This window comes from Callorhinus ursinus, unplaced genomic scaffold (genome assembly GCF_003265705.2).
Source record: "Callorhinus ursinus isolate GAN/ISIS: 27379988/994484 unplaced genomic scaffold, GSC_fseal_2.0 scaffold12, whole genome shotgun sequence".
In the NCBI taxonomy this organism is placed as follows: Eukaryota; Metazoa; Chordata; class Mammalia; order Carnivora; family Otariidae; genus Callorhinus; species Callorhinus ursinus.
The window spans coordinates 22,622,492-22,648,776 of record NW_027397074.1 but is presented as its reverse complement, the minus strand read 5'-3'; the positions used below and the strand labels follow the sequence as shown (position 1 = coordinate 22,648,776).

The window sequence follows — 26,285 nt, the reverse complement described above, 5'->3', positions numbered from 1 at the left end:
AGAAAAGAAAAAGTAGCCTTGGCCAATATGCTTCCTAGCACATGGAGGAGGTGTGTGCTGCTGGCTAGAAACAGAAGGAACTGGGGACAAGCTGCTTCCTGACTTTTGTTCTCAAAAACCCAAGATCCTTCAGAAGGTTCTGATGGACAAAGGATAAGAACATGTGGATTTTTTGAATAACAGGGATCCTTTCCCCGCTGCCTAATGGCATTCTGGGGGTGGAGCTGGACCCCCGAAAGAATGGCTGCAAGGTGTCTTCAGGGAGGCTGGATCCTTTGCACTGTGTCACAGCCCAAGCACAGATCATGTGCCCATCCAGGACCTGGAAGTGGCAGAGCTTCGTAAATTAAAGGGAACACACGGGCTTGGCAGTGAGTAATTTGGTGGTGACTAGAATAGAATAAAGGCCAGATGGACTTCCCCAAATATTCTGCTTTTTAAAAACTTGCCACCTACGATATTTGCACAAGCCTGGCAGAAGACCCAGTAATGATTGAGATTGAATTTCCCTTCGGTTTAGTCAAATGTGGGGGCAGGGTCAGATTTAATTTGATTTTAAAAAAAGGGAAATGTAACATTTGCTCGTTTGTTTACTGTTTTGTGGGGTAATATTCAGACTCACTACACATCTCTCTCTCAAAAGATAGGAGCTTGCCAAATAATGTAGTGGGGTAATTAGACTAGATTATTGCTAAGGCCTAGTCTGACTCAAGCAGATTGTAGAATTCAAATAGAGTTGAGAAGCTCAAACTAGGGCTAATGTTGTAAGATAGATCAATGTTCTGATTATCTAAATATCTTGAAAAGAATGGCTGAAATGGTTGAAACTGGCTGAGAGCAAAAGAAAAAACATTACCTCTTGTGTCTATTGGCATATCTCCATCTTATATTTGGAGAACTAAACAAGTTTGTCAATAGGGTGATATTGATATATCTCTAAAAAATAATGCCACTGCCTTCATCTATAAACCCTCTGCTGAGTTCTTTACAAACATTGACATCACCCGCACAACCTACCTGTAAGGCAGGTGCTGTTTGCCATCTGTCCTTGCCGATTAGGAAACTGACACACAGCAGAATGAAGTGACTTGTCTAGTGGCCCAGAACCAGAGGGTGATGGGCCCAGATCATGAGCCAGGGTGATTTTAGTCTATGTCTTGTACTCTTTGTCATGTGACCCTGCCTCTCTTATCTACTGACAACACGTTTTATTATGGAAGTGTCGGGAAAGTATGATGGCAGCAGAAAACCGAAAATCTGAGAGGCAAAATGGTGAATTATTAATAAATGGAGCTGACCAAGACAAGGCAGGCTGGATATTTAAATAAAAATCACTAGTGAGACCACCCTCACGAGACCCAACTATCTGATGAGTGAAAAGCTTTATGAAGCAGTGGAAAACCAATAACGATTTTAGGCAGGGCTTGGTAGGCAGTTAACAGAGCTGGAGAAGAATTCTGATTTGTGTTTTCTTCAAGATCTAGGCTTTTGTGGTTAATTTTATTGATGGAAGAAACTTTCCTCTTTTTGTTTTCCTTCCCAGTATTCTTTCTGGGAAGCAAAGTTGAAAAGCGAAATAATTCTAAGCTTCAGAAATGATATCTCAAAGATCTTTTTGTATTGAGTTTACCTTTTTCCAAGGCTTTGAGGGTCAAGGATTGTTTTAACCAGGAAGTTAGTTGGCTGCCCTTGGCATCTAATCAAAGCTGCACATGAAATTGGAATAGCTTTACTGGGTTTCCACCCTTGGCAGGATTATCAAGTAAACAGCCATTGTCTTTGGTGAATTCCTATCTTCCCCTCCATCCCTTTTCCCCTCCAGCAGCTTCCCCTATCTCCCAGATCTGTTTTTACTCCATTGTAGGTCCCATTTATTTTCTTAGTTGGCTATCAGAATCTTCTTTCCAAGATGTGAAATCGTGATAATACTAATTGATCGTAATGTTTCAGGGTGACACTTTCTCAGGGTGCCTATAGAAAATGATTAACAGCCAAGGAGACAAAGTTATGCTGTGTAGAGGGTTGACAGGTTAAAAAGCAGTAGATACCTGTTCATGAGACTGATTTTAGACTTACCGGCGGGGTTTTAATGGTAGTTGTGCACAGGCTAACAAGTATGTGGGGAGCACTCAGGGGAGGGTGTCCTGGGTGCTCTTACTCCCACAGGTGCCACCGTTGCCGAGATGCACTGTGTTGTCACGCGGGTGCAGCGTAGGTGGGGGACGTGGGGAAAGAGGGGCGGGAATACTGTGCAATCAGCTGGTGACTCATTTTCACATCTGAACAGAAAGTCCTGGCATCCTTGTGCTCTGGATTAAGTCAGTAAATAAAGACAAATACAGCACCGCCAGAACACGCCCACTCCTGTTTTAGCTGAATTAGTGAGGTAGGTTAATGCTGTCGGAGGGTGTGTGAAATGGTATTTGGAAGATAAAAGGTCCAAACTAAAGAGCACACAACTCAGGACATCTTATGCTCAGAAATTAACACTCAAAGACAAGACAGAGTTCAAGAAATTAACACGGTTTATCTTACTTAGTCGGTCAACCAGCTTTATTGAGAGCTCTTATAGTGAAAAGGCAGATATTACGTTGGGTGCAAAGCTGGTGTACTGAATGAAAACTGGTCCCTGTTCCCAGGAGGCTTACTGTCTGGAAGAAATCAACAAGTCAGCAGAAGGTTGCAGCCCAGGTATGAAGGAAGTATCATGGCGGCGGTAGTCACAGGTGACCATATTAGTACAAAAAATGGGTGCTAGAACTAAGGGGAACTGGGAGAGGCTGCAAAGGCTGAGGAGGTGGCCCCCAAGCTCTTCTCTAGAGCCCGTGATATTCAGGCAAGGGGAGGTGAAGGTGGTGTGGGAGAGATGTGGGATGCTAAGAAGAGGGAGCCCCATGTGCTCAGGCAGGCAGGTGAACGAGGCTGACACATTTCAGCAACTACCAAGGGAGGAACTGCAGCACAGCTGGCTTAGAGAGTGGAGAGTGGGGGCCAACAAACCGAGACTGGAGCCAACATGTGGAGTATGTGGAATCCAGACCAAGAAGCTTAAGATTTCTATTGCCAACTCTGGGTTTTAAGCAGGGGAGTGACAAGATCGACTCTGCAATTTACAATGATGACTGTCAGCAAGTGCAGACAGTGGTAGCAGGAGAGCAGAAGTGACCTGTTAGGAAGCTACCGTGCAAATCCAGGGGGGCAGTTTTAGAGCTCCAATGAGAGTGATCTGTTGGATTCTGGGAGTAAGGAAAAAGAAAGCATCAAAGGTCACTCCAGGTGCTTCAGGGGATGGGTCCTTGGGGGAATGGAAGTGCCATCCACTGAAATCAAAATATAAGAAATGGAGCAGATTCATGGGGGAAATGTCCAGATCAGTTTGGGACGTGTTAAATATGAAAAATGAAATGGCCAGGTAAGAATGCCCAATGTACAGGTGAATACAAAGGCCTGGAAATTGGCAGAACGATTCAGGCTTGATTTAGAGATTGGAGAGTCAACGGCACGTGGGTGGAACCTGAAGCCAGGGGACTAGCATAGATTGCACATGTAGAAAGGATGCTTGCCATGAGAAACAGCCAAAGGCACTTAGGGCCTGGACCATATTCATGTCCAGAACAGAATTGGGCAGGAAGATAGGGCAAAAGGAAACCAAAAAGTGGTGTTCAAGAGAGAAAAAGTAAGAGAAAATAAAAAGTTGGTTCAAAAATTAACCAACTTGTATTCAATGTGATTTTTTTAATTGCTTTATTCAATTTGCTGGGTTCTCCCCATGTCTATTTTACTCCAGGTGGAAATAGCATTTCCAGAAAGAATAGTCTTTCAAGCCATTTAGATACCATAGATACCATAGAAACCAAATCTTGATTAACTGGAATGTTTAGAAAATGGAACGCTCTAATTAATTTAATTTTCAGGTTACTAGTTGGGGATCAGTTTCAGTAAGCGAATATTTAATTAAATCTTCCTCTGTTCTCTAATTTTCAGTGCCCATTGCTCATTATTGTGTTGATTCAAATTTGCATTTTATTTGGCTCTGTCCCACTTTTCTTTCTCCCCTCCCCCTCTTTGCTCAGTTGCCTTTTGACCCACTAGCCACACGTTACCCCACGCCACCGTCTCCTCACATGGGCTAGTCACCATAGCTGTGTCACAAACCACCTTAAAACCGAGTGACTGACTTAAATGACAATTACTTTGCTCATGAATTTGCAATTTTAACAGGGCTCAGTGGACACAGCTCATCCCCGTTCCATTTGCATCAGCTAGGGTGACTCAAATGTTGAGAAGTGAAGTGGCCTGTGACTCCTCCAGTGTCTTCTCTACTTTCTGTAGTCTCTGTATAGTCTCTCCTCTGTAGCTTCAAAGTACCCAGACTTCCTACATTTAAGACACCTTACCTCCTGATGCAAGGATATGAACATCACATTTTAAGAAGGGCATGTGGCTATGATCCATGTTGGTTCTACCATATTTGTAAAATACAGTTCGCCACACTAGATAGCCACTGCCTTTACCCTCAGTCCTGCCTGCTTGGGACCACGTCTTCTGTGGGTCTGTCTCTCTATTAGGAGCCATGTGAGCCCCCTATTCATCCTGTTCGTGGTAATAACTCACTTCTCATATGCCTCTTTCCATAGCAAACTGCTCAGGACCAGCTCTTAATGAGAAAGAGAGCTGACTAAATTGTTCAAATTTGTCTGTATGTGGTAGTCTTTCCCAAGACCTATTGCTTTTATAATGGATAACAATTACCCAATAATTTCCCAATATGATCGGATAATGATATATTTTTAGGCCTCAACAAGTTGGAAGAGAGAAATGTTTGGCTGAGAGGCCTTTAAGACACCCTCACAATGAAGACTTTCCAAATGTCATCAGTCGTCCATCTGCACATCAGTCTTCTATGGGGAATAAAGCTGAATCTCTCAGGGCATACCCTACAAGTTGTTATTTAAAGAATAAATCTAGGCTATGACTTTATTTTATAGTTATTTACTTTTTTCTTCTGAAAATTGAGTTCTAAAGAAAGACTATAGTATTTAGGGAAACAGACCCCAGTTTTACTGGAGAGTAGAATGCCTATGGGATCCCTGGAAGTTAATGTAGTTTCCCAAGTAACTAGTTGAAAAAGTTAATGTAGTTTCCAAAAGAAGTCTAAAGCTTCATCTGTGAGATTTACTTTTTAAGCCTTCCTTCATGCATCTTTCTTATCCTTCACTTCTTTTGCAGAAAATGGCTCTGAAGATATTGATGTACTTCCTAGTGGGCTGGCTTTTATCTCCAGCGTGAGTATTTTCCACACCCCTCAGACGCTCATGTCAATAGCCGAATAAATAGTACATTAATGTTGCCGACTAGAGCTGCCAGATGGACCCCTACACACTCATCCCAACTGTGGTTAAAGCAGTCAACTAAAAAAGCCAAAACAGGGATTCCAGAGGGCTAATTGGGTTGCCACAGGAATGCCCAGGTTTGCTTGGCCCCATGTGGGCAGCTCCCTATGGGCAGTTACAAATTCAGTAGGGTCTCAATAAATGTCTGTTGATTTCCACTGGATTCCTAGACGAGTCTCCAGGTTTGTCCGGCTAGTGTCATCATTGCCCTAGTTTGCCGGAACTCAGTTTCTGGTCGTCATGTTCTCACTAACTGGTATTCTTCTCTCTATGCCTGCCTGTGTTTGAGGCTCGGGAAATGTCTGTGAATCATATGTTGACCATGTTAGGCAATTCAAAAGCCTGAGCATTTTCCATCTTGGGTTCCCTGCCATTCCTTCCAACTCTTTCAAAGACAAGTAGAGAAGGGTCTGCATTTTATTTCCAATACCATCTTCACAGGTTTGGGATGATCAGGAAGCTATGTGAAGGACTGACAAATAAATATAAATAAATTAAATACAATAAATTGAAATATATATGGTGTAAAGATACTGAAAATTGCCATGTATTTATTGAACAGTTGCAATTTGGAATGCGACCTAAGATTCTGAACAAGCAAATTGACTCCATTTTCAATGTGAATTCTGATTGCTGGGACTGCATGTCCTAAATATTCTATTTTGACCAATAGAATACTACCAAATAACATGAATTTTAAAATCTATATCTTTTTGGCTAAAAGGGGACACATATAACACTTAAAGACCTGAATTTCTAAATTCTTAAGTATGCACAGTATAGTAGGCTTTTGTTTGGATTTAAATTGCTGTTGGTAGTGATATGTGTTGGGGTGGGGGGGTGGGAGGGATTTTATTCCCTTAGTTTTCCTCCAAAACCAAAACTAAAACAAAACTGTCTAGAAAAGCTTTTCCTCTGTTGTCTTAAATTATCTATTGTCAATTTAGATGTTATGCCAAATAACAATGTTATGCCAAATAGACTTTTAAAAATGATTATTCTGTAACTGGGAGATTTCTCCGCTTTTAGGAGATAATATCTGTAGTTCCAGCAGTAGCTTCTTTTCTATTTTCACTGGAGCTAAAAGTACTGAACTATTGCTGTATAGAAACTGGAGGTTTTCAGCGGAGAAATGTTAACAGGGGGCTTTAAGTAATAGAGTTCTTCTTTGTAAACTAACGACTCCTAGGCTAAGGATTTTTTTTTTTTTTTTTTTTTGCTTATTTTCAATCTCTTTGCACTGCAGTAAATTCAAGTCCTTGTTCTTGGTTTTTCTTATCTCCCTTTCTTGCCATCACGGAGCATGTTTGGAAGCTGCTGACGTAGGTGAGAAATTCTGCGCGATATTTGTAGTCAGTCTATAGACAGGTGCCAAGCAGGTTATTTGCTTCTTTACCTTGGGACTTGGCATGCCTCTCCTTGCCTGCCTTCTTCACACATTATGGAGCCAGCTCCTCATTCTCTGTCAGCCTTTCTGTAATCACACTTTAATTCCACAGGAAAGTCTTCCCCAATGCTCTTTCTGGGCGACGTGTCTCTTCTGTGGCCCCTCACATTCTCTGTACCTAGGCTCTTCCTTACCACATCATAACAGACGTGCTTGCTTGGTGCCGCCTCCCCAGATTTCAAGCTCCTTGCAGCCAGAGCTTTGTGGAGCGTCCGTTGCCATGCTGAGCACCTGACGTGTTACCTGACATATACAGGGTGCTTGAAATATTTACTGAATGCGTGTGCTGGTGAATGAGGGCAGTAGAGAAGTTCAATGCCTACTCACACTCATAGGTAGCCTATTGGGGAAAGTAAAATGCTGCCCCTCCAGGGGATTTTCACCATTTTCAGTGACAAATGATATCCAAAGAATTGCTTGCACTGACTTGCTACAAATTCCTACCCAACTGCCTTCAACAGAAAACCGGCTGCATATGAAGCCACTTATTGGAAGTGTTTCATTCATCATGACACTTATTGTAGGTCAAGTTTGTTTGCAATGTCCTACCCTTATTTACCTATTAAATCATTTCAATTTCAAGAACATCCAGTCTTTGAACTAGGTGGCAGTGCCTTTGTGTGCACCCAGGCTACCAAGATACTTACTAAGGTGGTCTTCCTTGAGCTGTCTTCCTGAGTAGCGGTCTCCACTGTCAAACCTTTCTTTATGGTGTGGCAGAAAGAGTGTACAATTAAAGATGTGAGTGACCTAGGCAATTCACTTCTCTGGGCTTCATTTTCCTCAGGTGAAACGGAAGAATTAGATGTCTCTGACATTTTTTGTCCATTATTACCATGACCTAAGCTGTTGGGCTTGGTGACAGCCTGACTCTGAGGAAAGGGTAGACTTGAAGACTGAATTTCATGGCCTGATATTGGGGAGAACAGTGATGCCCGTAACTGTGAATAATAGATACAAATGAGAGCAAGGATTCGGGGAGAGAATGTTGATTTTGGTTCGGACAATTTGATTTTGAACTGCTGTTAGGAAGAAGTTGGAAATGCTTACAAGCTAGAGCTCCGCAGAGAGGTTCCACGTAAATGGGTAGACCTGAAAATAATTGGTATAGAGAAATATCCGAAACCTTATGAATAAGGTCTGCAAGGAAAGAGTATAGAGCAAAAAGAAAGGAGGGGTGGTTGAGGATAGGAGGAGGAAGGGGCAGACTTCCATCTGGAAAGTCTACTTTTGACTTTTTTTTTTTGACAAGAACTAAAGGGGTACATCAGAGTGTCAGATGCCATAGAGATACAGATAAGGAAGGGGGCAGGGATTATCAAGTGAGATATTTTGGAGAGCACTGATATGACCTCGGTAGAGGCGCTTCTACAAAACATGAGAGTTGGCGCCGTTCAAGGCAGGCGACAAGACCAAGTGAGGTTTCTAAGAGAGCTGACAGTGAGGGGAAGGCAAGATAAACGTGTGTTTGAAGGAGTAGTTAAATTAGGAGAAGATTTGTCTCAAGGAAGGAGAAATGAGCAATTTTTCAGGCAAATGAAGGGGGCACTGGTGAGAAATGAGGGGTAAAGCAAGAGAGAGACTGTAAGTTCTAAAGACAGGTCCCCGAGAACAGGCAACCAAATAAACAGGTGGGGGAAGTAATTAACTTAAGAACAGAATAGCGACACTCTTTCCTTAAGAAAAGAGGGAGAAAGGAAGAAAATTGATAAAATTGAAGAATTACCAAGACAGAAAGGAGGGAATCAGAGGAAATCCATGTTGAGTGGCATGAGTTTTTTTGTTTGCTTGTTTGTTTTTTTCAGAGAAATAGGAGGTAAAGTCATCCATTGAGAATAAAGAGGAGGAAGGTATGTGCCCTGGAAGACAATAAAATAAGTTGAGAATGGATACTTGAGGAAATGCAATAGATTACCTATTAGAATGAACAAAGAGATTGATAAGCAGTGTTGAAGATCTGATTGAAGTTGGGATGATAACTTTGCTGTAGAAGTTTTTGAGCTGATTTCAGACTGGCCCTATATAAAAGCTAGTCCAGGGCAAAGGGAGTTGGCAGGAATTTGATAAGGAAGCAGGAAGCAAAGTGTGTGGCTTCCTTAGAAGACTGACTGTTGATTGATGATGACAGGTTCAAGGTCTAGAAGGAGAAGTCTGTGGCCAGAGGCATGGGGATCTCTCCTCCAGGTGAGGTGACCTAAGAAAAATGAAGCTGGAATTATACCTCCTCGGATGGGCTTCTGCAATGTCATTGTTGTCTGGGGAAAAGCCAGGTTTCTGGTAAGATTTAGGCATAGAAGAACTGTTCTTTAAAAAGCTCGAAGATGAGGGCGCCTGGGTGGTTCAGATGGTTAAGCGTCTGCCTTCGGCTCAGGTCATGATCCTGGAGTCCTGGGATCGAGTCCTGCATCGGGCTCCCTGCTCCTCGGGAACCTGCTTCTCCCTCTGCCTCTCTCTCTCTCTCTCTCTCTCTCTCTGTCTCTCATGAATAAATAAATAAAAATCTTTAAAAATCTCGAAGATGTATGTGGGGTTGTTTGCAACTGAGGATTGACTGCCCCAGGGGTGGGGTGAAGGGCAGTGGAAGCGCCGAGAATAGTATTATTGTAAGTGTGTGGAGGTGTGTATGCGTGATTATAAGAAAGGGAGGGGACAAGAAGACAGAAGATAGAGTAAGGAGATCATTTAAATTGACTATAAATGGAAATGAGGGTACAAGAAAAGATATAAAATTGTTGATGTTAATATATATCAGAGTGATGGGGGAGGGTGCTAGGGAGGAAGTGGGCTGAATTTTGCCATTGGTGTAGCGCAAACCAACTCCAAGTTTGACACAATGACCTGGGATGCAGCAAAGGCCCATTGCCTATTATTGGTTGATAGACACGCGTCATTGGTCCTTCCAGGGGAAAAAGCCACCGTCCAGGTTACTGACATAAACTTTTTGCAATATTTGAAGAAAAGGATTCATGTCCAAATTTTCAGACCTAACTATAGGAACAACATAGATCAGAAATAGTCAACTTTACGTGACTGGTTCCCCTATGTGAATTCTTGGCTGCTTCTAATATTTGTCACTATGTAATATAATGGCTGTAGGGAGGGGAGCAATATAAGGAAAGCATATACCCCTTCTCTCTGCTTTAAGGAAGGTTAGTTGCTGATTCTCAGGACTGGAAAGGACAGACTCTCAGGACTTAGCAATCCTACACTTTAACTTTCTCATTTTATAAAAGAGGAACTAGAGGCAGAAGCAGGCCAAGGGACTCACACAAAGGAACCCAGCCTAGTGTCTTGCATTACACTTTTTGGCTTCACCCTTTCTCTCTCTATTAGTAATTGAATATGGGTTCTTCCCACATTCCCATTCCCATTCCCAATGACCCAGGTGTCATTGGTAATCCCTCAGATCAGATAATGGCACCAGCTGACAGAGCAAAAAATCCCAGAAATCTAAGAGAAATGCAGGTCTTTGAATATTTTTGTTAGGCTTTGAGATTTTAGCTTCCATATGAAAATATTGTGAAGTGTATATATGCATTTACTTATTTTATATTTTTTACAGGGATTGAAATATCCAGGCATGCCAAACTTTGCACCAGATGAGCCAGGACACATTTTCCTGATAGATCTGAATGAGCAAAACCCAAGGGTCCAGGCACTAAACATCAGTGATGGTTTCAACAAAGCATCATTTAATCCACACGGAATCAGTACTTTCACTGATGAAGGTAAAGCCCGAATGCTTTAAAATAAGGGGTAAATGAGGGAAATACAAGCCACTCAACCTCCACAACTCAGTGTGTATGTGAAAGGAGGGAAAATTTTATTTTACTGGAAAGATGGATATTTGTAAGATAATAAATGTGTACCAAACATTTGTAAACACCACATTAAAGAAGGGAGACTACAGGGTGGTCATTCCTTCTCCCGCTCATCTCCTTCTCTTTCCATTGGACCTTCAAAACCAGTTTGGAGATTGTTCTCAGAAATCTAACATATAAACTCAAAGGCCTTTGAAAATAATTTGTGTGACATTAGAAAACATAACATGAAAGAAAACAAGATAAACTAGACTTCATCAAAATTAAAAACTTTCTGGTTCAAAAGACACCTTGAAGAAAGTGAAGAAATAGCCCAAAGAATGAAAGAAAATATTTGCAAATCATATATCTGATAAGAGGCTTATATCAAGAATATATAAATCATTCTTACAACTCAACAACAAAAAGACAATCCAATTAAAAAATGGACAAAGAATCTTAGTAGACATCTCCAACAGATATGCAAATGGCCAATAAACACATGAAAAAATATTTAATATCTTTAGTCATTAGGGAAATGCAAATCAAAACCATAATGAGAAAGCACTCCATTCCCACTGGGATGGTTATAATAATAATAATAAAAAGGCAGACAATGACAAATCTTGGCAAGGATGCGGAGAAATTAGAACCCTCACACTTTGTTGGTGCAGCCATTTTTTTTTTAAGATTTTATTTATTTATTTGAGAGAGAGAGACAGAGAGAGAGAGTAAGCAAGAGAGAGAGCACAAACGGGGGGGGCAGCGGTGGAGGGCAGAGGGAGAAGCAGAGTCCCTGCTGAGCAAGGAGCCCGATGTGGGGCTCGATTCCAGGACCCTGGGATCATGACCTGAGCCGAAGGCAGACACCCAACCTACTGAGCCATCCAGGTGCCTCAGTGTGGCCATTTTTGAAAGCAGTTTAGCAGTTCTTCAAAATGAACACAGAGTTACCATATGATCCCTAAACTCCACCCCTTGGTATGTCCCCAAGAGAATTGAAAACATAGGTCCACACAAAAACTTATACACAAATGTTCATGGCAGCATTATTCCTAATACCCAAAAAGTGAAAGTAACCCAAGTTCTCACCAAGTGATGAAGGTATATACAATGGGATATTATTTGGCAATAAAAAGGAATAAAGTTCTGGGCGCCTGGGTGGCTCAGTTGGTTAAGCGACTGCCTTCGGCTCAGGTCATGATCCTGGAGTCCCGGGATCGAGTCCCGCATCGGGCTCCCCGCTCAGTGGGGAGTCTGCTTCTCCCTCTGACCCTCTTCCCTCTCGTGCTCTCTATCTCTCATTCTCTCTCTCTCAAATAAATGGATAAAATTTAAAAAAAAAAAAAAAAAGGAATAAAGTTCTGACACATGTTACAACATGGATAAATTTTGCAAACATTATCCTAAGTGAAAGAATTCAATCACTAAAGGCCACATAGTGTATGATTGCATTTATATCAGCTGTGCAGAACTGGCAAATTCATAGAGACAAGAAGTAGCTTAGTGGTTGGCAGAGGCTGGGAGAAATGGGGAATGACAGCTAATGGGTTTGGGCTCTCTTTTTGGGCTGATGAAAAAGGTCTGGAGCTAGAGAGTGGCTTTGGTTGCAACAACTCTGTGAACATACTAAACACCACTAAATTGTGCAGTTTAAAATCTTGAGTTTAACAACAATGCATTATATCACACAAAAACTGTTGCAAAAAAATCGAAGTTATTAGTACATTGTATATACTTTAAAACAACAGTTTCTGATGTTCTTTCGTACTTGTTCATTGTTCATAATTCCCAACTAATTTAATTTTTAGATATTTGTGGGTCCATAGGGTATGTGGAAAAGAAAAACAGTGAGACCTCATTAATAGTAACCATGTGAAGGAAAAGCTAAATGGAAGTGTTGCAATTTGGAATTTTTAAAGAAATTGTGTGTTAATTCTTTCAAATACATACTGGAGTTACAATGTATTGTTAAGAATACATTTGTTGGAGTGATTTTATTGAATAAAAAAAGAATAATTAATAATTATTAATTCACTCATCCAACAGATCTTTGTTTAATTCCTTTGGTCTGCACGAAAGACTTGTTCATTTTTAAATAAGTGGGTTCCTTTTAAAATTTTCATATATAATTTATTCCTCAAAATAAAACACTGGGCCCAGCCTTGGTACTTCTCCCCTTCCTGCCCCATTCAGTCACCTAGTTCCAACGTTCTGTCCCATTTACCCTTCAAATATCTCTCCAAGCTGTCCACCTCTCCCATCCTCGGTGTCACCATCCCATCCCAAGCACCCAACATGTCTTCCCTGGATTCTATAATGGGCCCCCTGACTATACCTTCTCTCTTATACCACCTCCATCCATTTTCATAAGAAAGAGCTATTTTTTATGCAAATCTGAGAAAAGTCGCAATTCTCCAGAGTGGCCTGGGCTCTGAGGCGCTACCCATGTGTATTCTGGCATGTGCGTGTTTTCTCCAGCCTCACCAGATACCACCTTCCCCTTGACTCCCTGGACCAGCCATACTGGATTTCCTTTAGACCTATAAAATGCTCCATGCCTCAGGGCCTTTGCATTTGCAGTTCCCTCTGAGTGGAATGTCTTTCCACCACTTCTGATTTACTCTTCCTCATCATTCAGGCCTCAGTTTAAATGTCACTTTCTCAGGGAGCCTTTCCACCGTCTTGTTTCCGGGTGTGAATCTTATTATATTTCTTCTCAGTATAGTCCTTCTTTTAGCACTCATCAAAATGGCAATTAAAGTTTTTTATTAATGTTAAATGTTACCAACCTTCTTTCCCTCTCCCACTATTGCCCTATAGTGAGCTCCTTCACATCTTTAGATCCAAGCTTGTCACTCTTTAAGTGGGTGCCACTCTATGAAGAAGGCATCTCCCCTCTCCAGTATTCTTGTATTTACTAATTATTTCCTCCCTGTTTTCTTCTTCAGAATACAGTCACCATAAAATCATGTGTGACTTGTTTATTGCTGGATTCCCATAGTCTAGAACAATGTCTGTTGCATAGTAGGTACTCTATGAACATGTGTTAAATGAATAAATGAGTGAGCCCCATGAGACAGGGCAGATATTAATACTCAGTTTTATAGATGAAGAAATGGAGTTTGAAGAAATGCAGTGACATGTGACTTCGCATCTGTCATTAATAAATGGCAGTTCCAGAAGTAGAACCCAGGTGGTCTTCTTCCTAATCCTATATCCTTTATTTGGGTGAAATTAGGGCTCCAAGCTCTGATTAAATTATTTGAGCCACCGTTTTCTGGCCTGACCACCCCTGGACACTTTCATTGGAGAAAGTGTAATGAGTGACCAGATTAACCTGGAGCTGCTTTATTGCATGGGATAGTGTTAGAGGTGGATTTTTTTTTTTTTTTTGAAGCATGGGGAGTAGAGGTTCGTTTTTTTATTTTGTTTTGTTTTTGTTTTTTGAGATGGAACCAGTTTACAGATTAACCCTCAAGCATTTAGACTTTCAGAAGCTGAATATATTATGATTGCAATCTTATTTTACTTATTAGTTACTTCCTTTAATTATGCCTTTAATAAAGGCAAAACACACATAAATTGGAATGGAATGAAAAGACAAAAACCAAAAATATTCTTACCAACCATCTCTTATATGGAAGGAGGGGTCCAGTAGAAGCCTAAAGAAGGGGTAAAACCAGGGCAGCGCATATAATGTTCATGCTGTGTCTGGCTGAAGGGCCTCATGGGGGGTGAAATCCAACTCAGGCTTTGCTTGCCAAACCTCAGGCCCTGGAACAGAGCTGGGTTGGACTAAAAGAAAAATTCACCTGTGAGGAAGCACCTTTCCTTAATTAGGGCTAAAGTACCTGTGTGTTTCAGAGGCCCTGAGTATAACCCCTGCATCTCAGGGCTGGCACTTGCTCTATTGCATGATTGGGAACCCATCAAGAAAGGAATAGGGGACATGAATACAGATCAGGCCCTGCAGTGGGAGGATGGGGCCAGGCTCTTTCAAATTCTGGAGCTCATCTGACCTAGAGCTTCTGTCAAGTCAGAAAACAGTATTTTGAGAAAACAGATTACTGCCCTCCATCCTGTCCCCGGCAGTTCACATTTCAACATGAAAACAGATAGGTGAACATTCTTGAGGTTGGCAGTACCCAGAACTGATTAGTCTTCTTTCTCTTGCATTCGTATTTACTTCCGTGTCCGTTGGGCTCATTAAATATTGTGGTTGGAACGTTAGGTAGTTGACTTCTGTCAGAACTTTATTCTCTAGTGGGACGTGTCCTTATATTAAGGTATTTACATAGCCATGACATTTCTTGAGCGTGTGTTGCAATGTAAGCATTTCTCACAGAAGGAATTCTCAGCACCCTCTTGCTTGCAACCACTTCTTTTGTTGAAGGGCCACCTTGGGAAACCACATCCGTTCTGTATCTTCCTGTTGGAGAGGGTATGTAGTGAGGCTCAAGAGACCATTGAGAAACGTCTGGGCTTGGCTCTGCCACTTGGTGGTGGTGAAATTGCTGATGAGTTATTCACCTTCTGCACCTCAATTTTTTTAGTAAAATGGGTATTCTGGCATTTGATCTAGAAGGTATGCTGTGGGAATCAAATGCAAGGTGTATAAGAAAAGTGCTTGAACATGACCAAGTTGTACACCAAGGCTAGTAATATAATAATAGTTGCAATAGAAGTAAACTTCTTGGAAATTATGCCTTTTTTTCCACCTTAGACCATACTGTGTATCTTTATGTTGTGAATCATCCCCACATGAAGTCCACGGTAGAGAAATTTAAATTTGAGGAAAAACAACGTTCTCTTGTACACCTGAAAACTATAAAACATGAACTTCTCAAAAGGTATGGAATTAAAGTATTTTGTACTATTTATTTTGCACCTCTGCTGTGTGCTTTGTTTTCTTTGGTTCAGCAGGCTTAAACTTTTGTTTTGTAGCATTTTTTTTCCTAAAGCTTTCAAGAGGTTCCCATGGTGACACTGCCCGGCACCTCACTAGAAATTACTGTATTCAGTATTGAATATCTTTATATTCTCCAAATTTCTGAAAGCATTTTAATCCTATAAAGGTGCTCAATTAGATTCCCAGCTCTAATTCCATCCTCCATACCGCAACAATGCAATACCCACTATTGGGCTCTCTTCAAACACCTACATCTGTTTCTAGTTGTCCCAGTAGGTTGTGTTCTGAGAGCCTACTGACTGGGTGTTATAACCAGCCTCCAGATGGGCCATTCCTTTGTTTGATAAAAGCTTTAGAGCAGGATTTGAAAAAAGACTGTAGGCACATATAAAAATTCACATTTACTAAGTGCTATGTGCCAGGCCCTGTGTCAAAATACTTCATTTAATTCTCCCAACAGCCTTTAGTAATAGGCATGAGTAAACTGGGACCTAAGAAGTTTCGGGTTAAGTAACTTGTCCAAATTACATACTCTATAAGTGGCAGAACCAGGGTGTTAGCCTAGATCGGTTTGAATTCAAAGAATAGGAAGGTCACCTTTTCTCCTTTGCTCTCTTTCTCAAAATCATGTATGAATTTCTCCTCATAGAATTTGGGGGTGACAAAAGCAGAGGGCAGAAGAAGAGAAGTTGGGGGGGTCACTGAACTCTTCCCATGATGCATTGCACTGGGTTCACTGTCACTGCCACAGGGTGACTGAGAAACTGAACGAATCTCTCAACCTATGCTTCAGTGTCCTCAGTGAAATGGGGGTTCTCTCATTGGCCTGACTTACCTAACTGGCGATTATGACATATGACCTCACTGAACGAGTTTTTTTCCATGAAAGCACAGCATGAGGGAAAACTCAATAGGCAACTACTTTATTGGAGAGTTACCATCCTAGGACCGAGAAGTGAAGGATCAGCCTGAGGCAGGGAGAGGGGGTATTATGGGTTGAATTGTGTCCTCTCAAAAAGATATGTTGAAATTTTAACCAGCCATCCCCCCCTTGCAACATTTCAGAACATAACCTTATTTAGAAATTGGATTACTGCAGATATACTTAGTTAAGATGAAGTTATATTAAAAGTGGGGGTGGATCCTTAATCCAATATGACTTGCGTCCTAATAAGAAGACAAACAGGGAGAATGCATGTGGGGATGGAGAGTGACATTGGAGTGAAGCATCCACAAGCCAAGGAATGTCTGGAACGACTAGCAACGAATTGCCTCAGAAGGAGCATGGCTCTGTCAGCACCTTGACTTCCGATGTCTCGCCTCCTGTGAGACAGTAAATTTCTATTGTCTTACCCTCCCCAGGTTGTGTCACTCTGTCACGGCAATACTAGGAAGTTCACACAGGGGGAGGCTATCGTGAGTGGTTATTAAGCCAGCCACTGTTAAGTGCAACTGCTTGAAATCATGGGATTGTCCTCCTGTAAGCAACATGAGCCTCATTTTAGGACAACCTGGCCATAAGAAGAAAGCGAGAAGAGTTTATTCACCAGTCCCTTCTCCTATGAGTCAAGGTTTGCCCCAAAGGGTGTTAACTCTTGCACATTCCTGGTTGTGCATGTGCAAGTCAAGTCTGGTGATATCCTGTGCTTTGACATCAACACAGAAGCCTGGAAGCAGGAGCCTGAGGCCTGTAACAGAAATGAGGTAAGGCTGTATAAGGCTACGCTATGGAAGGTCTGGCAGAACCAGGCAGAACTGGTTGAAGAAGTGTCATCTGGAACAGGGCAGGTGAAGCTGAGGACCTAAAGAGGATTTTTGAGAGGTGCCCTAATACTCAACCTTAACCAAGCATTTCAAGGGGTAGAACAAGATGCTATGGGATCGACTATGGTGTCTGCCAATACTTTTTGGAAGAAGGAATGCTTAAGCTGAGCCCAAAAGATGAGTGGCCTAATGACCTTGGGAAAGTCATTATAAAGCAAAACCTCAAAGTATTTCCTGATTCATCCAAATTTTTTTATAAATTCAATCTAAAAGTGTTTAATTTTTTTACCTTTTTTTTTCAAGTCGCCATCTTTTTTTCTTTTCCAAAATATAAATGACTTTATTGCTCTTTACTCTTATGAAAGTATGACTTGTTTCATTTAAAAATTTTAATAATACTGAAGAACATGAGCAAGAATGAAGAGCACTCACAATTCTGATGTAAAGATCAAGATGGACTGGGTTATTTGTAAGTGGCAGAACCAGGGTGTTAGCCTAGATCGGTCTGAATTCAAAGCCGGACTCTCTCAGTCACCGTGATGAACATCCTTCTTACTATGTTGAGAAAAATAGTTTAGTTTTTTAGTGGATAGTTTGCCTGCTCCAAGGCTGTAACAAACAAAGAAGAATTTGTCTTTTTTATGAAATGGACTCAATGCTGAAAGACAGTGGAGGTTAATCTTTTCTGCGATAGAAGAATAGGAAAAAAATTTTGTTACAATAACAGAAAAGAAAAACTGTAATATTTTTAGTGGCTCAAAACCACAAATTTTGCTTTGTTTTCTTACTCAGCCTACATGTCCAAGGTAAGTGATTCAAGGACTCAGTTTTATATTGTCCTCACATAGGGCCCTAAGAGGCCACACTTTCAGTTATCAGAAAAGTTGCTGGTTACTATCGAAGAGTAAGGGAAGCATGGTGGGTCACATGCTGGCTTGTCTTCCATCCAGAAGCCACACACGACATCACTTCATCTCACTGGCTAAAAGCAAGTCACGTGGCTGGGCCAAACATCCAGGGCATGGAGAAGCCTCATTCTAGAAGAAAGAGAACCAGAACTATTGGTGACCACCGATAATAACCATTATTGCACTATGACCACCACACATAACCATTATTGACATTTGCAAGTCAACAATTTGGAATTGAGGTTTGTTTGTATATTTATGTGTTTTTGCTGACTTCTGTGGAAGGAAAGATTGAGAAAATAATAAATGGCTAAAAGAAAACCCGTCAGGTGCAATGAAAAATCGTGTCCTTTGGGTGGAATTCATACTGCTTCATGTATACTTTTTCAAACTGATGAACATAAGGGTCTTTGAAATTCAGGGTTTTTGACAACAATCTCGATATTTAAATACTCCATGGGTTTTGCTCTTTCTCTCTTTCTTTTTTTCACTTTAGCCTGAATGACATTGTGGTTCTTGGACCAGAACAGTTTTATGCCACAAGAGACCACTACTTTACCAACTTCTTCTTGGTACTATTAGAGATGATCATGGATCTTCGTTGGACTTATGTTGTTTTCTACAGTCCAGGAGAGGTCAAAGTGGTAGCCAAAGGACTTAGTTTTGCCAATGGGATCACAGTCTCACTAGACAAAAAGTAAGCTTTTATAATTTTCCAATACTTCGCTCTTGACATTTTAGTGGATTCCTTCCTTTAAGAGGTGTTTACTTCCTTAGGCTTAAGTAGTCACTATATAAGTGGACGGACCAGGTGTGGCCAGGATTCACACTCTATGGGTGATCATAAGCACACCATTTGCCCTCTTACATGTCAGGCTCCCCCCAATGAAATGAAGAATGTGGACTCAAGGTTGTGAGGTCCTTGTTTCAATTTATTATGTGACTCTAGAAACACAGTTACCCAACACACTGAAAAGGACAATAAATGCACAATATCTCTGCCCTTTATGAGGCTGAAAGGTGTTTAACCACTTACACTAAGTTGAGTTACCCAAAAGTTCTTTTTAGAGAAGGAGACCTGACTTAGACTGGGCATTGTGATTGTACGAATTTCAGATTTACTGACATACTACAGCAGGCTTTTCTGTAAGAAAATCCGATTTCATGCAGCATGAAATTCTATGAGAAACTCTTAAAGTGTTTTAAAATGGAAGTTTTTTTTAAAAAGAAACATACCCATGAATATTAATATGTGCATTTGAGATAATAGAGATGATCCCTATAGAAAACAACTCTAGGGGCACCTGGGTGGCTCAGTCGTTAAGCGTTAAGCGTCTGCCTTCGGCTCAGATCATGATCCCAGGGTCCTGGGATCGAGCCCCGCATCGGGCTCCCTGCTCCACAGGAAGCCTGCTTCTCCCTCTCCCACTCTCCCTGCTTGTGTTTCTGCTCTCGCTCTCTCTGTCAAGTAAATAAATAAAATCTTAAAAAAAAAGAAAGAAAACAACTCTGTGTTCTTCCTCTTTTTAAAAAATAATTGTGATTGAGCCTCATGGTTATCTGATACTTCTTTGTAAGCACTCATTTTTTGTGGAAGTATAGACTCTTTTGACCTTATAATAAAGAGATCTGCTTACCTCCACCCAATTTAAGGAATAAATTGTGACTCCTAAGTCATGAGACTGAGCTTATATGTCACCTAGAAACATCAAGGTCATTGCTTTATAGTCACATCTCATATTTATTTATTTTTTTAAGATTTTATTTATTTATTTGAGAGAGAGAATGAGAGAGAAAGAGAGAGAGAGAGAGAGAGAGAGCATGAGAGGGGGTTGGGTCAGAGGGAGAAGCAGACTCCCTGCTGAGCAGGGAGCCCGATGCGGGACTCGATCCCGGGACTCCAGGATCATGACCTGAGCCGAAGGCAGTCCCTTAACCAACTGAGCCACCCAGGGGCCCAGTCACATCTCATATTTAAAGCTTACTTAAAACTCTTGAAGAATACTAAAAGTAAGACTCTGTTATCTTCTTGTCCTGTGGTTTAGAAAAACATTGCAGTGGCACTTGGAACTCTTATGAATTGTTAGACTTCTCCTCCAAAGTAAAAGTTAATGTCATCTCTCAATATTACTTGCTTACATGTAAATGCTATTTACTTCAAAGGTATATCTATGCAGCTGATATAACTGCTCAGAACATTCATGTACTGAAAATACATGAGAACTGGGATTTAACTCAAGTGAAGGTAAAAGTCCCCTGGCTTGCCCACCCAACATGGCCTCTTAGATCGGCTCCCATGTCTGACCTAGGAATGTGCTCTTTGAATGCAGGAAACATGACTATTTTAGAAGAATATTGGTGAGATTGTGCTTGCACTTCTAAAATTCAGTAGTTAGGCCCTTAAAAAGACCCGTTTCAGGAGCCAGAAGGAGCTGGTGGGAGGGAGGAGTGGTAGAGAAGAAAGTTGAAACAATGTCTTTATATTTCCTCTTTGTTGGAAGGTAATACATCTGGGCACGTTAGTGGATAACTTAACTGTGGATCCGGACACGGGAGATATTTGGGCAGGATGCCATCCTAATGGCATGAAGCTGCTGATCTATAACCCTGAGGATCCTTCAGGGTCCGAAGTAAGTTCCTATACTTCTCTGAGCTCACAGGCAAAGCTGCAAGAACAATTTGTTGAGGTGACTTGGGAGAATTTAGTGGGTCACATGCGATATTCCAGAACTGAACAAGTTCTGCATACAGAAAAAGCAGAGATTTTGGCAGGATGGGAAGATACAGCCCATTAACATTTTCAGGTCTTCTGGTGACAGTTTAACATCAGTGCTAGACAACATGTCCCATCCTTGCAAGGGCTGTACTTGCTATTGGGAAGAATAGATAAGTAGGAGCTTGATTATTCACATTGACCTAGATTGCCATATCATATCTCCAATCTGAGAAGGGCCTGAAGTTGGGCAAAGAGAAAGTCCTATGTGGGGACCATCTTTTTTCACACTACCTACAAAGAAGCTCAAAAGAAAGGTTTTAAACGACTGTAGTCTGAAAGCAAAATTAGTTTTTCCAGCAGGTTCTAATATATATGATAGTGTTGAAGACTGTCTCATTTTAAAGATGCTATTTGTGTTACTTAAAATCTCTTCTAAAACAGCAGTGCCTGGGTGGTTAGTCAATTAAGCATCTGACTCGATCTCAGCTCAGGTCTCAATCTCAGGGTCGTGAGTTCAAACCCTGTGCTGAGCTCCATGATGGGCGTGGAACCTACATAAAAAAAGAAAAAATATCTTCTAAAACAGTAGCATACATCATTGAATTTTATATGGCATTAAAAACAAGAGCAGAATTTTCTATAGCATTAAGTTTAAGAATAACAGGTCTCTAGTAAATTCAATATAGCTATAAATTCTTGGTACACCTACTCTGAGAGATTAATTCACAAAAATTTATGGAGTGCTTATAATGGGCCAGACTTTGTTCTAATGCCTGGAACGTGTCAGAAAACAGAACATACAAAGATCTCTGCTCTTCTGGAGGGGGATTGACAATGAAAAATTAGCGTAAGAAATAAGTAAATTATATAGCAAGCTTGAAGGTGGTAAGTTCTATGGGAAAAAAAGTATAACAGAGTAGAGGGGATCAGGATTGCTGTGAACAGGGGGATGGGCAGTCCTATTATTCAACAGAGAAATCAGGGTTAGGCCTCACTGAGAAGGTAAGGTTTGGAGAAAGATAAGGTGTTTGAATCTAGGTTTGGGGAGTTGGGAAATTGAGAATCAAACCCTAGCCTGGTAATTGGCCCTGGTAACGTACCCTTATTTCTGCTTCCAATTTTGCTCTTCCTCAGTTAAAAAGAAAAATATTTTTTCCTTTTTTACATGAGTTCCAAGTTTGAGTATTTTCATGTAACAAACCTGAGATGAAGTTACAGGATCTTTCTTAAGATGAAAAAACAAAACTGAACTAAACTCTATTCTTAATAAGTGTTGATACATATTCATGACTCATGAATTTCTAATTGGTTTTCTTTAATTCCTGTCATGTCCTATTTGAGTGAACTTCGTCCAGGCTATCTAGAAAACTGAGCACTTTTATGTTTACGGATGAGCAAACTAAAGCGTGTTAATCTTGAGGATCAGTAACAATAGTAGGCAGGATATGTCAGATTGGAATTCCAAAGTATGCATTCTTTATGCTTCTTAGTCACGTTATGGATGCGAGAGGGGGTTCCAGCTGGGACAACTACCATCCTACTGATTACGAGGTCAGGTTGGCTTGCTAACTGAGTGTCCCTTCATCCTCTCTCCTGTGTTTCCCTCCCCACACAGTAGGCCTAGTCAAAGGCAAGACCCTTCCCACAGAGGAACACTATTCACTCAAGAATTAGATAAGAGCACCCACTGGTTCTCACCTCCTTCTTCTATAGGCGATGCCTTGAACTATCAAAATTGTATAAACAATCTTGTTGGGGAATCAGGCGAATGTCAGATAACCAGTTCACTTGACTGCAGAGATATAATTAGAACATTAATACTTTCATCGGAATACCAAAAAAAAAAATTATACACAAATTTCAGTGTATTGATTTCTGGGAAATATATTAGTCCTGGAATATTTGAGAAAGAAAGTGTCAGTGGCAGCTGTTTGCTCATGTAGCAACTGATGAATAATCTTTTCTTGACAGGTACTTCGCATCAAGAATGTTTTGTCTGAGAAGCCTAAAATCAGCACCGAGTATGCCAATAATGGCTCTGTGATTCAGGGAAGCTCTGTGGCTTCTGTGTACCACGGAAAACTGCTCATAGGCACGGTATTCCACAAAGCTCTGTACTGTTTGCTCTAGACTCCAGACATTCCAAAAAGTCTTGTCAACCGGTGAAAGACAAAATGGCAAGCAGCAAAATAAAAGTGTTTATTTGGGGTCTTTGGGATTGCAAACATGGGAGACATAGATTCGACTAGAATTGAAAGCGTGCCCCAGAGAGACAAAGGAGGTTGGAGTTTTTAAAGAGGAAAGAGGGGATTTATGTGAGTTGTTTGAAGAAAAGGTGCTTGGTGTTGGTATAACTATAGTGACACTAATCTATGTGTGATTGGTTGGCAGGGCAGACAGAAAGTCCATTTATGTCCATCTTAACACCTAGTAGATGCCTTGGCTATTAGTTGAGCTTAGCAAAAATTCTGAGAAATTGATACAGAACATGGGTGCATAAGCCCCACCTCCTCGACGTCTTCCCGGCTCCCTTTTAAATAACTCTCTTAGTAATGGTCACTCAATTTTATTGTCTCTGCTGTCAATCTACATGTTTGGTAAAAACAAACCTGTAATTAGGGGCACCTGGGTGGCTCAGTCAGTGAAGCAGTGAAGGGTCTGCCTTCAGCTCAGGTCATAGTCCCAGGATCTTGGGATCGAGCCTGGCCTCAGGCTCCCTGCTCAGGGGGAGTCTGCTTCTCTCTCCCTCTCCCTCTGCCTCTTCCCCAGCTTTTGCTCTCTTGCTGGCTCACTCACTCTCTCTCTCAAATAAATAAATAAAATCTTAAAAAAAAATAAATCCATAATTATATGATAAGTGGAATTGTACATAAATGACAAACACCAATAATAGTGTGCCCGGCTTTTCTTATGTGAAGAAGCCTAGCGATTACATAATATCCACCAAGTCCTAAGTCAAGTGAGTGACAGTCCAATAAGAAGTCAGACTTCTCAGTGCTTTTTGTCCAATATCCCCAATATTCTTTCTCCAGTAAGATGTGTAATCTGTGGTGAGCGAGGTATCCAGCTCACCCAGGGCTCCTCGCTAACCATGAAGCAAAACTACCTCCTACATCTGATGATCTGAGACTCCAGCTCAAATACAATTCCCCTTCTCTTCCTTTGATTGTGCTAGGCACAAACTGCCGGTCAAGTGCCTAGGCCATGGATAAAAGCAAGAATTGGCACCATGAAACTGCCCAAAGCCCTCTTAAAACATGCAGTCTCTCCAGTAAACACAGGAAATCAGATTCTGGAAAATCTGATGGAGACAGGCCTCACTGGCTACCTTAAGGTAGAACAGGGCTGATCTGTTCCTTTGTAACAAACAGGTCTTTATGTGTAGTGTTATCCTCGTCTAAAGTACTCTAATCAGCTTACATCTGAATCATGGCATGAGGCCTTAGGGCTATGACCTTCAACTGCTTTAAACTTGCCCTCTGGTTAATTCAATACACACCCTATTAAGCGACCTCCCACAGACTTCAACCTATAAATCAGAAATAATGTGGCTTTGGCTTAAAGTCCTATCTTAAGGACCAACTCAACCTTAGTTTGATGAGAATGAATAGAAATGTCCTGTTCCTGGTCAAAAACCAGGACAACCTTTAGCAAATCACTAATGGGAGTCAGTCTGCCCAAGCACCCCACCCTCTTCTTTTGTGACTTCGCTGGGGAGTAGTTAGTTGAATTTTTTCCCCCCTCTCTTCTAGGGATGGGGACTTGAGGAGGTTTCTTTATTCCTAACAATTTTTGCTCAATTAGATCTAAATTTTGCTGAAAATTTTGTATTGGGGTAAAACTCTACTATGTAGCCCATGCAACCCTTTCTGGTTTAGACAGTAAGACTGTAGTTTCCATTGATTCAGGGAAGGGATGACCCAGCAGAATGTTCTAGTCGGTTCTTAGATTTTAAGTTTCAAAAGCCTAATCATCAGAGAGACACAGAAAAAAATAACTATGAGCAATAACTAAGATAAAATTTCAAAAAAAAAATGTCTTTTCTCTGTCCCTAACCCTTACACCCAATAGATTATATACAGTTTATCAGACTAGAGGGAACATGGAAAGCCAGAGATGGGATGACTAAGGGCATTTAGATTCTGGTGGGTTCCTGAGAATTGGCCTTGCCCTGCCTTCTCCCCAGGCCATCTTAGGAAAAGCTGGATGATAAAACCCCCACAGACATTTGGGGGATCTGACTGTTGAAAGACCAATGTGTCCTTTCACAGAGAGGGCTTAGGAAAGTCACAAGACTCTGGGGTTCTCCTTCATGTAGGTGAAGGAGAATGAATAGAAACGTCCCGTTCCTGGTCAAAACCCCCAATCTTTATGTGATTGTCTTGAGCCTCTTCTGTCACTTGGTGTGGGAAGCAAGAGGATTGTCCCTCCTAATAAATGCTGTATTTTGATGACTCATTGTAATCCCTTCTCTGGTCTCTCTGTTTAAATTGTCAGAGATGTGCCTGGGGATATAGGTGGTGATTAGGGGTAGTTCAGCTCAAGAAGGAAAATAATAAAGATAAGAGCAAAAACCTATATGATAGCCAGAGTCAAGATGGCCCCCAACGATCCTTACTTCCTGGTATTCATTCCCTTGCAGAGTTCTTCCCACACCAAATATGGCTGTCCCCTGTCATTGATAGGATATTCTAGAAATGATGATATGTGACTGTCAAGGCTAAGTTATATAAAAACATTACCAATTTGACCTTGCTCACGGAAATTGTGCATCATGATAGAATTTTCTGACTGTTTTAAAATGCTAAGCTCTGAAGTACTTTGTTATAATAATTAGTCAACTAATGAAACAGGAAGCCATGTATAATGTAGAGATTCAACAAAAACCAAAAAGTTCATTCTTTAAAAAGATTAATAAAAACTAATACACATTTGGTGAGACTTATCAAGAAAAAGAATGACTCAATTATCCAGTGTCAAAAATGAAAAATAAGACATGCAGATCAGATTCATAGACATTAGAGAGATAAAAAGAGGAGTCGATGAACTACTTTATGCCAACAAATTTGAAATTTTTATGAAAAGAACAAACTTCTAGAAAGAATATAACACTCTATTAACTAGGCTAAGACTAAACTATTATATAGAGCAAAAATACAATGCCTTTAAAAAAAATGTATGTTCATTTGTCTTTCATTTTCCAGTTCTTAGGAGAGTGATTGATGGGACAGCTTCCCTTGATGGGGCCATTCAGAGACATCACTGGTCAGGATCTTGCAGGAAAGAGAAGACACACTCAAACAAGGCTATTGAAGGAAACTCTTTAAGCGGACTATTGATACAAG

At 40.9% G+C, this 26,285-nt stretch overlaps 1 protein-coding gene across 1 annotated transcript in view; it reads left to right on the top strand.

Annotated features, from left to right (window-relative positions):
* LOC112825302 (serum paraoxonase/lactonase 3) overlaps positions 1–26,001 on the top strand; it is a 29,219-nt gene extending 3,218 nt beyond the window's left edge. The window contains exons 3-9 of the mRNA XM_025873372.2: positions 5,230–5,285; positions 10,403–10,568; positions 15,367–15,493; positions 18,721–18,921; positions 20,388–20,469; positions 20,726–20,854; positions 22,912–26,001. Coding sequence (XP_025729157.2) covers positions 5,230–5,285; positions 10,403–10,568; positions 15,367–15,493; positions 18,721–18,921; positions 20,388–20,469; positions 20,726–20,854; positions 22,912–23,070 — 920 coding nt within the window. The 3' untranslated portion in view covers positions 23,071–26,001. The remainder of the gene's footprint in view (positions 1–5,229; positions 5,286–10,402; positions 10,569–15,366; positions 15,494–18,720; positions 18,922–20,387; positions 20,470–20,725; positions 20,855–22,911) is intronic.
* The last annotated feature ends 284 nt before the right edge of the window (positions 26,002–26,285 follow it).